Here is a 15847-nt window from a genome sequence, read left to right on the forward strand (position 1 = left end):
ATCTATATAGATGTATATATGTGCCTCTGAACAGTGTTCCTAGAGGGCCATTTGTTATTTTATGTGCTCTGCAGATAGATGGCATTGGGAACAAAGGATCTCCTAAAACTCTCTCCAGCACAGCCAGATAGGACGTTTGCTGCAACTGTAGCTGCTCTGTCCTGCCAGAATGTTGTGGAGAGGATGGCTGGTATTGTCCAAGATGGCCTCCATCTTACATTGCACGCATCTCTCAGTAAGTAAGCCTGGTAAGCCCAGACTCCTGCCAACCACAGACTCAGCTTCAGCTTGTCCAGTCTCCTTGTGTTCATGTCTGACATGCTGCCGCCCCAGTAGACTGCAGGATAAAAAAGTTCACTGGCCACCACTGACTGATAAAACATGTGCAGCATTTCACTGCAGATGTCAAAGGACCTGAGCTTCCTGAAGAAAAAAAGGTGCACACCGAGGTATTTATAAGTGTGCATGACTTCAACGTCCTTCCCTCGAATGTTGACTGACTGATGGGGGTGGCTGGTGGTTATCTATACTAACCAGCTGACTAACACTAACTTTTTAAATACCTGAGATTTTGCTCCGACGCAGAGGTGGAGTCCTTCCATCTTTCATCTTTGAAGAAGAATTCACATCCATTTTTATTTCTACCTAACCACTGAAACTAACTAGCTGTTACCTGCTAGTTTACGACAGGTATCGTGTTTTTTATTCCGATGTACTCAATGTTTTGAGAGCTGTATTTTCAAATGGTTCAATTTCAAATGAGTGCATACCAACACCTGCCCCCTTAGTTACTGTTGCTACGCAGACAAGAGCAGGCTGTGTTGGTTAAAAATGCTGTCTCTGAATGACTTTGTTCCAGCTGACTTATTTTAAATTGACAGGCTGAGGAGCCACACATAGCCACATGATATCTAAAACACACCAGTCATTTTTGTTAAATGCTTTATGTTATGTGAAATATTGAAGTTGAAGTTGAAATGATATTTAATTTCAACTGCACTTTCTGTGGTTGGAATACTGTGGCCCCAGTCTATGGGTGCATGACCCCTATAATCTTTTAACAAGCACCATAACTGGTATGTTTATCCCTCTGGAGTCATTAATTTCAAAAATCCCTCTTGAAGTTTCAGGATGGCCACCGTTTCCTGCACAGAATTTTACACATAAGACAGATTTCAATGATTTTGAAATTTAATGACTCTGAGAATGTCAGATTTACAATTGTTGAATTCCATCACAGCTTTATTGGTAATTTCTAATATTTAATGTGAATATTAATGATACACAATGTAATTACAAACCATTTATTATTAATGAACCAAAATTTCTGTAAGAGCAAATAGCTAACATTAGCTCGCTAGCTTGTTATGCTAACCCGCTTGCTCTCTAGGCTAGTTAGCAAGCAAGTTCACAAGTTAGCATACAAACACTGTCAATTTAATTCCACCCTTTGACATTTCAAATGTACATACTTAAAACACTTTACCTTAAAGCTTGGACCTTAACATGAATATTTACCTCAGTGTGCAATTTGTCAAAGCTGATATAAGCTAACTAGTGCGTTATACTACCTGGCTAGCGCGCTAGGCTAGTTAGTGAGCTAGCTCAGAAGTTAGCAAACAAACCTTGTTAATTGAAACACTTAAAGCTTACTTACCTTAAAGCTGGGACTTCATAATGAAGACTTGCCTCAGTGTGTCCTTTGTCAAAGGTAGCCAATATAAGCTAACTAACTTGCTAGTAGTGGGACTGTCATGTTGAGCTTCCTTTTTACAGTATGTGGACTATAAATGACGTCTACGTTGTTAAAATGTATCGTTTGACACCTGGATCATTCATTTGGGAAAACTGTGTGTGAACTTATTGCAATAAAATATTTTTTCATGTGAGGTCACCATTTAGATTTTTTGCTTGTGCTCAGATTATCCAAATAATGTAAGCTTGGAAATTTGCCCTGACATTTTTGTCATTTTGGACTCTTGGTCATCTGAGCAGCTCGCAGTCCAGCCCCGAGGTGACTGACCAATCAGTGTCTGTTGTCATCCTATAGTGAACGGTCTTATTTTGGCAAGCCCTTTTGTAATTACTCTGTTTGGCTCCTTGCCTTTGTTGTTTGTCACATCTTGATAAATGTTATCGGGCTTATGACATTTACTGCAGCCAGTCACCAAGGAGTGATCAGGATGTTTTGGCTTCACTTTTAGGGAGCTGTCATGTTGTCCATCTTTATAAATAGTCATTGGCTGACTGCAACACTACAGCCAGACTGTGACCTGCTGAGAAGACAGCTGACGGGTGTTCTCACATCTTCAAAAACATTGGAGGGTCAGTATCACCATAGAGTGCCTTTCAGCCATCACACTACTCACACATTTTGGTCTCAATTTCCCCTTCCCTTTATGTTTTATTATAAATAGTAGACACTCAACTTGTAGAGATATATGTTAGCTGAGGTCCCATACATATTTTCAGAAAATTTTTGGCCATTATTCGTAGAATAACCTAACAGATATGTCCCCTGTCCTGTCCTGGACTTACACAATATGTACTGTCAAATATGATTTAAATTCAATATTTTGATAAAAAATTACATTTTCTGAAAGGTATGATGTCCCTTTCCTAAACAGGTTTATTTGCTTTCAAATTATAAATAAATATGTAATGTATGTATGTAAATAATGTAAACCATCGCCTTTTAAAGAAACACATACAATTCATACCTCTTTTATTTAGAGAAAACTCTGATATTTTGATACTTTTTTAAGTGCATATTATTTCCCCTGCTCAGTTACTGAACACAGTAGGTTATAAACATATATTTCAAAGTATGATTGAATTATAATTTAAAAATATCAAGATGACAGGGTGGACCAATACATGACAGGGTGGACCAGCACATAACAGAGTGGACACATAAAGAAGAACAGACAAAATATGAAAATGAAATCTTTATCAAAGACCTCCTCCAATGAAAATCAAATTTTAACCTTGTTTAACCTTGTCAACACCATGACTGAGTGTTTCCATCTTGAACTGCAGTGAACCAATGACAGTCTCATAAAAACAGATTCAGACAGCCAGGGTTTCATATGTCACAAACCAAAAGAACCAACGCTGTCAACTTGTGGGGACAGGGGGCGGGGCTAAATAAACCTGAAACCTTGTCAGTACAGCGAGAGTTAGCATTAGCACAACTACTAACATCAGCCTGTCAGCCACTGCCAGTTACAAGCTAACAAACAACATAAACAAATAAAAGATGCTATATATATATAAAAAAAAACTAGTAGTTATGTTTCCTGTATTGTAATACTGCATTCCTGCTAACCTTGAGGGCCCTGGCTGTGGTGGACTCTCTGGAGTTGGGGAGGAGTCAGTAACTCCCTTGTACTTTTTGAAGGTATGCCACTCTTCTTTCGGGGTTTGCATTCCGGCGTTCGCTATACAGACGCGCAGTTTCTGCGGCACTTAGAGGCATGTCCTGAGAAAGGCAATGATTTCATGACTAAATTTAAAAGAAGACACTCACTTGGACATTGTTGCAAGTATACTATTGTGTTTGTTCATGGCAAAGCTAGGACAATAGGAATATTTTTATTCACTTTCAAAATAACTTTGATGAGTATTAGACTTATGATTTTTTTTCTTTATGGATGAAATATTTTTATTCACTTTCCATCACTGGTATAATTGACAAGATACTGCTGAACTACAATTACAGTTGTGTTGTGTTGTAAATCTGAGTGTCTAAACAGAGAGCGGCACAGACAAGCAGACATATACAGACACACACACACACACACACACACACACACACACGCAGGAGAGAAGCCACTCCTGGCAGATCATCACACAAGGCGATGGTCCTTTTACCTTCATTGTTGCAGAAGAAGCGACGCTCCACTTATCCAGGAACACATAAAAAGCTCTATGTTTAAAATGCATGAGGTTATTATAAAAATCAGCTCCATGTCTGAATGAAAAAGAGCAGAGGAGCAGAATCGCTTGTTGACTATTCATGTTGGCCTCTGATTTGTAGCTCAGAATCAGAGATATAGGGAATTTCTGACACAGATTATAGCTCCCACTTGGCAAAAATAATTTCACACACATCAATTAATTGACGGCAGTATGGCAACAGTTACATCAAAGTAAATGTTTACACACCTTAAGTTTTTTAAATTTAATTTTATAATTTATTTTCTATACACTGTTTGTTTCCATCTAGTTTCACTTGGAAATTAAGTGCCTCAAATATGTAACAACAAAAGTAGCTAATTTACACACAACATGGTTATCATGAGGGTTACCCATCTCGGAATATTGCATAAACTCTCCCAAGTCAGAATAATGGGTGTTCTTCTTGTTCTTCACATTTTGCCAACATTTTGTGAATGCAGTTTAATAGCTGATTAATAACTGATGTATCTGAAATACTTAAAACATCCATTTTGCAAATAGTATCAGGAATGACCCATAGCTCCAAGGACCAGAATCAGCCCAATCAGCCCAATCAAAGCTGATACTTAGAAAACTGAAGCAATTTAAAACCTGACAGGAGCGTGTCAGAGATGGGAATAGTCGGAGAAAAAATGTTTGGGTTCAATGGTGAGGTAAGAACAGCAGTGAAATAAACCTTTAAATGCACAGAAATGTATGTAAGTGCATTTCTTGGCAGCTACAAAATCAGCTCTGTCGAATAACACTTTCTGAAAATAAGACTCACTGACACTGAGAGGATCTTAAACATTACTGTGACACGTGGTTCAAGCTGTTTCACAGAGACCATCGGCTGTACACAGAAAAAAACATCACACACAAATGGAAACAACTCAAATGTGTAGGTTTAAATCAGCATGTGTACGTATTTATTAAGCAGAGCAAAAGAGCACTCACAAGTTCAACTATGTTCCTTTCCAATCACTAAAATTGAAAGCACTAGCTACTTCCTGAAACTGAAAGCACAAAATAAAAATACAAAGTGAAATGAAAATGATTGAAACTCACAAATGCATAAAGGAGTTTAATTATGATCATATCTTGTCTTATATAATCATGTCATACCTTACCTACTAGTTAAACATCTTCTATCATGTTTTACATATTACATTGAATAGTCTGTCACCTCGTATGATATCGTCAATAGTGATTATAGCTGCCATCTTCAGCTCATTCTTGGTCAAAGAGCTTTTTGTCCTGTTGGCTCTTCTCTCTGATGGCTGAAAATGGCAGCAACCTTTTGGTTATTCATAAGAAATTAATAAAAAGTTGATACAGGGAAACTGCTGACTTGCAGAAAGTCACTGTACATTGCAGATATAGTTTTATAGGTCCTTTTTTTTTTTTTTACAGGTAACCCAGTCCACGTCGCCTGAAGTGGCAAAAGAGAGGGATGGTGATAGACAGACAGACAAACTGTAAACAAAGAAAAACAAGTTTATTATCAAACAATGTTTTGCAAAGACATGAAAGATAAAAACATATAAAAGTTAATAACAAACTGAGAAAGAATATAGTGCACTGGCTTCAAGCTACAAGTAAGCAAACATACTAATGTTAGCTGCAATTTAGAATGGAATTAACCACTGTGCAAATGAGAAATCTTAAAGCTGCTCTTATCAATATTTTTGTATTAACAATGGTTAATGGTTAAACAGTTCACTTCCTGTCTAGCACAAAGTAGCAGACAGACACAGTTGTAGAATAGCTGGAGCATTTATCGGCTTAAGAGCCAGATATCTTATATTTCTCAGCAGTTGTTGGAGACCAAAACAGAGCAAAAGTGAGAGTGACTTAGATTGCCTGTGTACCAAGAAACATGATTTCAAATGAATGCTAATGTTACACGTTCACCATATCATCTTTAGAAGGTCATAATGTGTTTACAGTTTGTTCCACTGCTCCAAAAGTGGCTAAGAGGATGTAGTTATTAGCTAGACGGCTTGAAATGAGTTTAAAAAGGCACAGAGCTCATGCCTTCCAACATGGCAGCTATTGTTACTACCTCAAAAAAGTAATTCAGTACGAATGAATGAATCTTTAGTCTGCAGCCACACTACTCCGACAGTTTAAATGTCAAGGCAGGTTTCACATTTGGCCACAGTGGAATAAGTTAACTCACATCAGGTCTTCAGGTAGCTAATCCGATAGCTAATGTCCAACACCTGCTGGGACATCACTAACTGTACCATATAAAGTTTAAGGGTTGAGTTTTGCTCAAAAGCTTTATAATGAGGAAAATGAGAAAACTGAATGTACTGTACCTGTATGATAAACATTGTGACAACGCCTGCGCCTGTGCTGAGATAGTTCCTGGCAAACCAATTCTTGAGTTTTAGGAGACAGCCCTAAAAGACAAACATTTCTTATTCGTTATCCTTGATCTACAGTTTGTAGATTAGTGACAGAACAGAGATCACACTTTTATGTCAATGTCCTGTTTACAGTTATATCAACAAATAAAATAAAAAACTCTTGATTCGACTACAAGCAGAGGCAGCAGCATCGGCCAGGTTTCTTCCAAAATCACTGTTTGAGTCTTCGAAACATAGCGATCTCCTGCTAGCAACATTAGCACTGCAGCTTGTGAGTGGTAAATACTAAAAAAATACTCAGCTGCAACAAGGAAGCAACAATTAAAAAAAACATTAAAATATCATCATATTTGTTGTTTCCCAGTATGACTATCTTGTATACCATCAGCTGCATGCGTCAAAGACTGGTGGAACGATGTAAACATCACTGGCAAAAGTGTTGCGTAACATCAAGTGTTAAATGAATTAATACAATCAGCTCATATCAATGTTTCTAATGTTTCACAGCAAAGTCTGATGCTAAATTGTAAAAACATCTGCATTTTTGATATTTTGTTATCTACAAGAATTCAGAGATGAAAAGCTCATACACTCTGTCGACATCAATTACACGACTGAAAGATGGGACAAGAAGACTCAAGTCATATTAAGGAAGTGACAGGGAAGTAAACGCCTCTCCTGAAGAAGCCTCAGTTAATCTGTGCTCTCGGTCGAAGGTGTGAAAACAAGACAGAAGCACGATGGTTGAATTCAAGTGGAATAAATGGATTAAAATCTCTTCATTTTTTAGAGAACATTACAAGACTTCACTGTTGGTGCTTTAGTAACTACAACCTTAGAACAGCTGAGTGTGTTTGTTTGATGTTAACAGAGTTTAATGGAGTCTTAAATCAAGGATAAGATACATTTACAAACATCTGTTGTATTTTATCTAACATCGCAGTGACTGTAAAGACAGTCCTACTCTGAGACGATGAAGGTCCAGTATTCCTGCAGCTGGTACCATACGGGTCATATCCAAGGGCAGAGACAAGTGACCTCTATGGTGGTTTTGTTGGAGCACTCGTTGGAGTTGGATATTATCATTTCATTTATTTTTTTCATGTTTCTTTCTAATCTTCTGAGCAGCTGTCACAGGACTACGTCTCTCCTTCATTTTCAGAGATGGAGATGAAGTCACTCTGCCTTGTAAAAAAATGTGACTCATGTTGTCTTTCTCTCTCAATGTCTCCATCTTCACCAGTGATTGGCCAGGAGGACGATGATAAGTTTATTGTGTTCCTATTTTATTTTATATTGAATTTCATATTCAGCCGTACCAAACGGAAACAGAACAATCAGTGTTGCGTAATCTCCTTGATTCAGATCCATTCACTAATTTGAATCCCACATGAAGTTAGAAAATGGGATTTAACGTGGGTCAAACGTGAAGATGTTTAAAACACTGCATACAGTATCAGTGTTTGCAGATTCATTTTTGTGTGGTTGTCCTGGTCTTCACAGTGACGATCACAACAGCCGACATCTGTGAGGTTGTTAGTGTAGATGTAGGGGTTTTTCTGACCTTTTCACTTAGGACAGAAACTTACAAATCATGATTCACCTTAGTTTTATGAGACCCTCGTGCAACTTGATCATCTTTTATTTATCTTCTATTGCTGGGATTTTATTTCCACAGCTCACACATAAACCTGCTCCTTTGTTTTTTAGAAATCTGCCCTTCTAATATAAAAAACATAGATGTGTATAAGAGACAGCATCAGGACAATGGCTGCCTCCCTTTATTTATACAAATCATCAGCCAGATACAGCTGAGCTTTTGATCATTTATAACACATGACCCAGAAACCTTCACCGCCACAAACTCTTCTATTGGTATTATTGATATTAGTTACATTGGCTATTCTACTCTGCTATTATAACGGCAGCTTCACGACTTTAAATGCAGAGAGTTTAGTTTCTGTTGGTCTCTGTATTGGAAAATAAAAGCTTTTGCTGTAGTGGTGAGTGGTTATTGACCCATATTGGACACATGTCCATCTGCAAGGTGACGTGCACGTGCATCAGCATTAGTAGAACAACTAAGCGGAACGCTCTCACTCTCTCTGAAAAGACCCGAAGACTGGGTTTTTATTTTGCACCATGTTCTGTGTGTGGAAATGTCCTTGGCTGTGCTCTCGGTATGTGTGAGTGTGAATGGGATGTATGAATGTGTATGAATGGGTTAATGTGGCATTTAGTGTGAAGCGCTTTGAGTGAAGTTCGAAATGATGGGTTTGATTTTGGAGCTGGATCTTAATTGGAGGAAGCAGGGCTGGACAACTTTTTTGATGTGGTGGTCAAAGGTAAGGGGTGAATCAAAAGCGCTACTATAAGTACACTCCATTTGGAATGTGCTACACTCAATCAAAGGTTCATTTTGTTTGGTTTCCTGTGTTCAGCGAATCTCAACTGTTGAACTAGTTGAGAAAAGTTACATTGGTTCTTTTCATATATCAGACCATGCTCCTGTATTTTAATCTTTGTTATGGTAAATGGACCCAACTTTTATAGCGCTTTACTGATCACTCTCTCTACTTTCCACATCCACCCATTCACTCACATTCATACAACACACTCATACACTGATGGAACAGCCAGCAGGGGCGATGTGGGGCTCAGTATCTTGCCCAGGAATACTTTGACATGCGGCCTGGAGGAGCCGGGGATCAAACCAATGACATTCTAATTAGTGGACAACCCGCTTTACCTCCTGAGCCACAGCTGCCCTTAGGAGGAGCTGAACAACTACTGGTATTGCATTGAATGACAGTGGCACTTCTATCAATGAGAATGATGTTTACTTTTAGGGCACAGGTTACTGATGCATTATACCTGTCTCTTATACACATCTTCTCTGGTTCCCTGGAAAATGAAACACACGGTGACAACACTGTGAGTGGGAAACCAGCTGCTGCTAACTGTTCATGTCTCTGTGACACGTGGGTTGATGTCTCACAGTTTGTGTCTGGGCAGATCTCAGACTCAGTAAGAAGCAGAACAGTGACGCGTTCGGGTCCAGCAGCCTGTCAGGTAAAGCTCACATCAGGCAGGGAACTGATGGTGCATTCAAGTTCAGCCGAATCAGCCGTGAACTGTATTAAGTTTCAACACGTCAACAGTCAGCTGGGAGGGAAATCTGGGAGTCTGTGTAGTCTGCTGTGATCATGTTCAACTCAGAGTCTCCACTGTGTTGTGGTGCTGTGTTCACAGGTGCACAATAATGAAGATAAAGATGATGATACAGTGAACTATGAAATCTCTGGATGCTGTTATGCAAGTTTCAGCATGAAGGGTGCATTTTCTATCTTCCACATAGCACTAACGGGTGGTGGGCTGGTAGTCGCTCAGTGCTAACATGGTGCTGACATGGGGATTCAGTGCAGATGTCTGCAGGCATCTTTGAATGCACATGTTTCTTACAGCCATTAACGTAACCATTAACTACTAAGAAACAAGCTGAATTGGTGTTGTGTTGGCTCTGAAACCAGACTGAAGAGGACTTACTGGATCAAGTCTGTCTTAGAAACACTGAAGCAGGTTTGCTGTCTGCTTGCTGTAGTCATTCCTCCTTAAGCAAAGTCAGGTTTCTGGCACAAATTTACCTACTTCCAAGGTGCATGGAGGAAGGAGAAAGTCTAAAGAGGTCAAAGCTCCAGCAGCACTTGCTGTAAACAGACCACTTTATTAGACCAACGTGTTTCTTGTGGTCTTTCATTAGGATCATCACAAAACACATCACAAAGTAACATTTAAGCAGGAAAAGTATGAGACAGAAAAAAATCATATGTGGCCAATCATATGTGAACACATACATGCTGTATCTGCCTATGGGACTTCTTCTAATATGGGTGGGGCCTACGGTCACGTGGCTTCCGGCCTGAGCATTGTCTCAGGCTGGTGGGGAAGGCCCACTATAGAACATGGGTGCCTTGAAAAGTGCATGTAAAGGGTGGTCCTTAAGTTTATACAAAAGGTACCTTGTCCCAAAATGTGTCCATTTGATGTGGCGTCGACCCACCCCAAAAACACTTACATTTAAAGGAACTTTATATGTGAACAGTATCGGGATGCAACATAAAAACTACATCATACAAAGGTTTCTGTTTACTGTAAGTGCTGCAGGAGTTGAATGGTAAATGGACTGCATTTATATAGCCCTCTTCTTGTCTTAATGACCACTCAGAGCACTTTACATTACTCATCAATTTCAGCCATTCACACACACACACTCATACAGCGTTTTTTTTCTACCATACACACACATTCACACACTGATTCACGCTACAGCAAGTTTCATTTTATTGTTTAGCTGTTTTCAGTTGCAGCAGGCGACTACTTTCATTAAAAAAAAAGAGCTCTATAACCTGTACACTACCTGCCCAGCACCAAACAGCAGACAGACACAGATTCTCCTACCTATCCCAATCCCAGCTGACATTGGGCGAGGGCGGGGTACAGGTCGCGAGTCTATCGCAGGGCTGACATATAGAGACAAACAACCATTCTTACTCTCGCCAATCAGTCACCGATTAACCTGCATGTCTTTGGACTGTCGGAGCCAGCAGGAGGACCTGAGAGAAACCACCAATACAGCAAGACCCCGGGTTTGAACCCAGAAACTCCTTGCTGTGAGACGACATCGCTAACCACTAAACACCACTGTGCCGCCCTTGTAGAGGAACATGCAGGATATAATAGAGAGCTTACAGTATGTATGTGATGCGCTCTGCAGACTGGTGCAGGAAGATGTAAGACTCCTCTGACATCTATGACCTGCAGCACCATTACAACACCATGAGCAGTAGAAGAACTGACGCCTTCAATTGCCATTTGAAAGAAACATCCCTACGTGATGATTCTCAAACAGATGAGCACCGGCAGAAAAAATGTCTGAGCATGTATTATTCTGACTCAGTTCTAAGCAGCTATCAGAGGTGGTGTTTTTTTTTACTTTCCTACTTGTTGTCAGCAGTTGCAGGTTCATGTCCCAAATCACTACAAGCACAGCCAAGCTCACAGCTCAGTCAGAGACAGACAGAATTAAGGAGAGAGGGGAAGAATCATCGGCTGTTCACTGATTAAAATGTGAAAAACAAACAGAAATGTAGATGGACTAATAACCTCCTGCCAGTTGCTGTGGATGAGGGTGTTGCAGGGGTCCTTGATGCAACAGGAGATTGGGACGTTCCCCTTCCAGTCGCCTATACCATGAACTCCGCAGCACTGGAACTGTACAAAAACAAGCTACTTCAATGCAACAGACATGTATTTCTCTGGGCAGGGGAAAGTGAATGACTAATACTGGAATAAATACGATGTTGTGTAAAATATCTGCATTAAAATATACTCAAAATGTATGGAGATATAAATATATTTATATAGAGAATATGTGTGAATAGCAGTGAATCATTTACCAGGTAATGCACAGCATCAAAGTCATCTTTAATGGTCTTGTTGCCTTCAGGACTGGACAGTCTGTAAATCTCGAGGCTTCGCATCAGGTCCTTCTCAAAGTACGTGTCAATCTGCACAACAGAGACACAGGCTGCGTTATAAACCGCTAACTAAGAACAATGAGCTGTCCCAGATGGCAAAATGAAACTTCTGGCCCAACATACGCCAAATCAACATCCGGAACTAACCATTTATAAATGTATATTTGTGAAGGCTACGTATAAACTCTCCTACCTCTCTGCTGTAGACCAGGAACACACAGGCCATGGCCAGCTCCACCAGCATCAGAATAAACAGCAGCACGAAAAACTGAAATCAGTGCAAATCAGATTCAAACAGTCAGTCAGTCTGTATAATCTGTACAACCGATGCATTAAAATGAACTGCCGAGCTCATTAAACACACATATAAGCAGTTTTCATGTTATGATAAATATCATGCTTCACACTCACACTGATGAGCATGCAGCGGTTCTCCCTCATGCCTCCTAACACTCCCAGATAGCACACACAGGTAACGATGGTACCCGTGACAACCAGAGTGTTGGAGGGGTAGATGGGCCAGAAGGAGGTGATGAGGGAGGGAAACTTGGAGTGTATCATCATGAATTCCCCGAAAGCCACCACGAACGCACCACACAGCTGCAGCACGCACAGGACAGACAAAAGTGTCATTCTGTGAGTTTAGATTTGATCCACAATTCACTGAGACTCTGTCCTGAAAGCCAGGAGACGGATGAAAGCAGTGGTCCCCAGTATTCTTACATAAAAGTGAATTTAGTTGAGGTCCCTTGTCACATTTCAGATATCTGCGTTGTCATCAGTTACACCAAAGAGACATTTTCCCTTTGAACTTCTCACATGGTTTCGTTTAAATAACTTCACCAGAAAAAAAATAATCAAAAAAAATGAATAAAAATTGTGTCGCAACACTTTTTCACATTTCATGACACTTCAATCATCTAAAAAACAGTCCGACTTTTCTAGTGATGCTTTAGTGATGGTTAACCTGCAGGTTGGGAACCACTAAAGTTACTTTGCTTGTCACAAAGCCGCTGTCGAGTCATTGTCATGCTGAAAGGTGAACTGTCAGCCCACCCTCAGGTTGCATGCACTCTTTAGATGTTTATGTTGTTGTTCTGCAACAACATAATTCTATATTTTATATAAAAGTTTGTTTTATTTGTGTAAAATCTCCAGGAATAATTAACATGAGAAATGAACAACAATCTGTAATATTTATAATAATAATAACATATATGTATAATTCTGTTAGTAGATGAGGTCAATCATGATAAATCATATAATAAGGAGAATTGATTGTTCCACAGTGACAAGTGCAGACAATGAAGACGTTCAGACAGTGACTCCAAATAAAATGCAAATTATAGACTAAAACTACTTTCTCCTTAATTATTCTGCTTCAGCTGATGCATTATTAGTATTATCGTTACCATCAGACAGAAAACGTGGGTGTGCTCGGCCATTTATCTGTCATCGAGGATCTGCTCTCAACCAATTTCACAGACTCTCTGACACTGTTGAGTCAAATAGATAGAATTTATTAAGTCTGGGAGCGAAAGTGAAGGAGTTTTACTTTTATCTTTCGCTTAACTCTGAGGATTCTTGCTGCCATTCTCTCCTTCAGGGGAACTTTATTTCAGCCCTCCATTAGAACAGAAAGTGACCATAATACGTTCTGATCTGTCAGAGAAAGGACATAATCCAGGTTTCTATATCCCATTGTATCTACTGGCTGTAACAAGCATTACACTTTCACAAGTCCCCCCTCAGTGGTGGGGTCTGGCAGTGTGATGTGTGGCTGCAGTGTATTCCCGTCTTCAACCACCTACCCAGCAGAGGAAGTTCAGATTTATCATCATAGTTTTCCAGCAGTTTACACAGGTGCGATTCATCTTGATAATCTTCCACTGTGAGATCTGGAAGAGGAGACACATTTCTTTAGAAAAACACAATGTAGACAAATTGTCAGTCTGGAAAATCTCCTTAAATACAAAGGAAAACAAGTGAAAGTGCTGCTCCTCTTGGCTGCACAGTGTTTACAGGACACCACTGTTTGATATGACAACACTCAGCCATGAGGCACAATGGACACTTGTGACCTACTCAGACTCAGTTAATCATTATTTCCTGCTCTTATCTCCATTTGTTTGTGGCTAAATGTCCAGTACAGTAGCCTTTGTCTTTATCTTTATATATATCAGTAGATTTTTTTGTTTGAATATTTCTTTTTTCCATGTACACTTAATGTCACAATAAAGTTTGCGATTTTTTCTAATTAGACTTATCCAAATGCCTTCTTTTAAAAACACCAGCAATATTACATATACCATGTTGAGTCACTTTAAAGTGATACCGTTCTGAATTTTCTGCGTTTGTGTTTTGTTCTTCACATATAAAGCTGGTCTTTACACTTTTATAGAAACATGTATAAATTCAGTTTAATTACTAGGAAGAAATAAAAAAAAAAAGGATAAAACATGTGAAACATCTGAGGTCTTACCTTAACTACACTGTATCCAGCGATATTCCAGTGACTGACGCGCTGAGCTGTGTTTTGATGCTGTTCCTACCATTCCCAGTGTTAACTGACGACAGACAGGTATGAGGAAGAGACACGGGAGGGAGGAGGACACCTGTCCACTGACAGGCAGTAGGAAATACCAACTTGACACGACACTGAGGAGGAGGAGGAGGGACGTCCACACTTGGCAAGACGAGCTGCTGAGTCAGTGTCAGAAAACAAATATTAGATGAATTTATCACCTATTTATCTGAGTCCTTTACTTCCTCTGGTTAAACACACACACATATATAAGCATTTTAATGAATTTGCTAATAATTTCTAAAAATAAACAGATTTTTATTTAATTAAAACTGTTTTTAATAATTTAATTAACACTTTCTGAAACCATTAACCTGTCTACTGTACATACATACACTCAGTTGGCAGTTTATTAAAACAAATCAAACCAAGTTTATCTAAAAAGCAGATTCAAAACAATCAGAGTTGACCAAAGTGTTGTACAGTAATAGACAATGAAAACACACATAAAAACAACTAAAATATGATGCATTAACTATCCCATAGTCTGAGACACACAGTGAACAGTTTGAAATAAAAACACAAGGGATAAAAGTGAAAGATAAAACCTTCTGGAAACTCAAAAGCCAACGAAAACATCTGGGTTTTAAGATTAGTCTTAAAAATGTTGACGGAGGGGGGGAACAATTTATCATTTTGGTGAACTGTTCCAAGGTTTTGGGGCAGCTACCGCAAAAGCCCGATCACTCTTTCCCCTTAGCCTCGTCCAGGAGACAGCCAGGGGCAGCTGCTCTGAGGATATGAGGGGTCTGGGGATGGAAAGTGCATTACACGGAGGCCAGACTGTGTAAGGCAGGCATGTCCAAAGGGCACATTTTAAACTGCCCGCGGCTTGTCTATCAAAAAATACTAACTGTGGCCCACCACACTGTGTCGGTTAATGAAACAAGTTCACTTTGCGTTTTTCCCGTTCACCTCAAGATGGCAGCACTGTCCTACAGTTCGTAGACATCTTTACACTGCAGGTGGAAGTGATGTTTTCATAAACAGACTGTAAACAGGGAACAGACATGTAGCAGTCCTGACCACAGCAAAGAAGCGTTAAGTCGACAGTGAGGGCCGCCATTTTTTTTTTTCACTGAAACTCAAAACTGTTTGTGTCTCATTTGCCAAGTGACTGTTGCTGTTCAATGTGAAGAGACAATATGAGACGAAGTCATACCAGCGACTGTCCTGCAGTGGGAACGGGTGGAGAATGTGAAGCATCTTGAAGCTAGCCTGGCCCCCCTGAAGTGGCTTTTCACACGGCGTGGCCCCCATTATCAGATCTGGCACCCCAATCAAAAAAAGTTTGGACACCACTGGTGTATGGCTTTAAAAACAAATACAATAACCTTAAACTCGATACGGTATTCGACTGGTACTGGATTGCAAGTACAGGTGAGATGCTGGTTCTCTTCCTGGTACCAGTT

The 15847-nt window shown here is 39.7% G+C and overlaps 2 protein-coding genes across 2 annotated transcripts in view; both read right to left on the reverse strand.

Annotated features, from left to right (window-relative positions):
• Positions 1–633, reverse strand: part of LOC147817142 (coiled-coil domain-containing protein 183-like) — a 12974-nt gene extending 12341 nt beyond the window's left edge. Inside the window, exon 1 of the mRNA XM_087171659.1 lies at positions 564–633. Within this exon, the coding sequence (XP_087027785.1) occupies positions 564–633 (70 nt within the window). The remainder of the gene's footprint in view (positions 1–563) is intronic.
• A 4208-nt stretch (positions 634–4841) lies between these two features.
• Positions 4842–14462, reverse strand: LOC111647933 (leukocyte surface antigen CD53-like). The gene is made up of 8 exons (XM_023397636.2): positions 14334–14462; positions 13663–13749; positions 12263–12451; positions 12045–12119; positions 11771–11881; positions 11478–11585; positions 6264–6347; positions 4842–5415 (listed from the first exon to the last, which is right to left on the reverse strand). The coding sequence occupies exons 2-8, from the start codon at positions 13723–13725 to the stop codon at positions 5347–5349; spliced, it is 699 nt and encodes a 232-aa protein (XP_023253404.1). The 5' UTR covers positions 13726–13749; positions 14334–14462; the 3' UTR covers positions 4842–5346.
• Between the last annotated feature and the right edge of the window lie 1385 nt (positions 14463–15847).

The sequence above is a fragment of the Seriola lalandi genome, unplaced genomic scaffold, assembly GCF_002814215.2.
Source record: "Seriola lalandi dorsalis isolate HSWRI2012SDOR001 ecotype SW California unplaced genomic scaffold, Sedor1 jcf7180002054883, whole genome shotgun sequence".
NCBI lineage: Eukaryota > Metazoa > Chordata > Actinopteri > Carangiformes > Carangidae > Seriola > Seriola lalandi.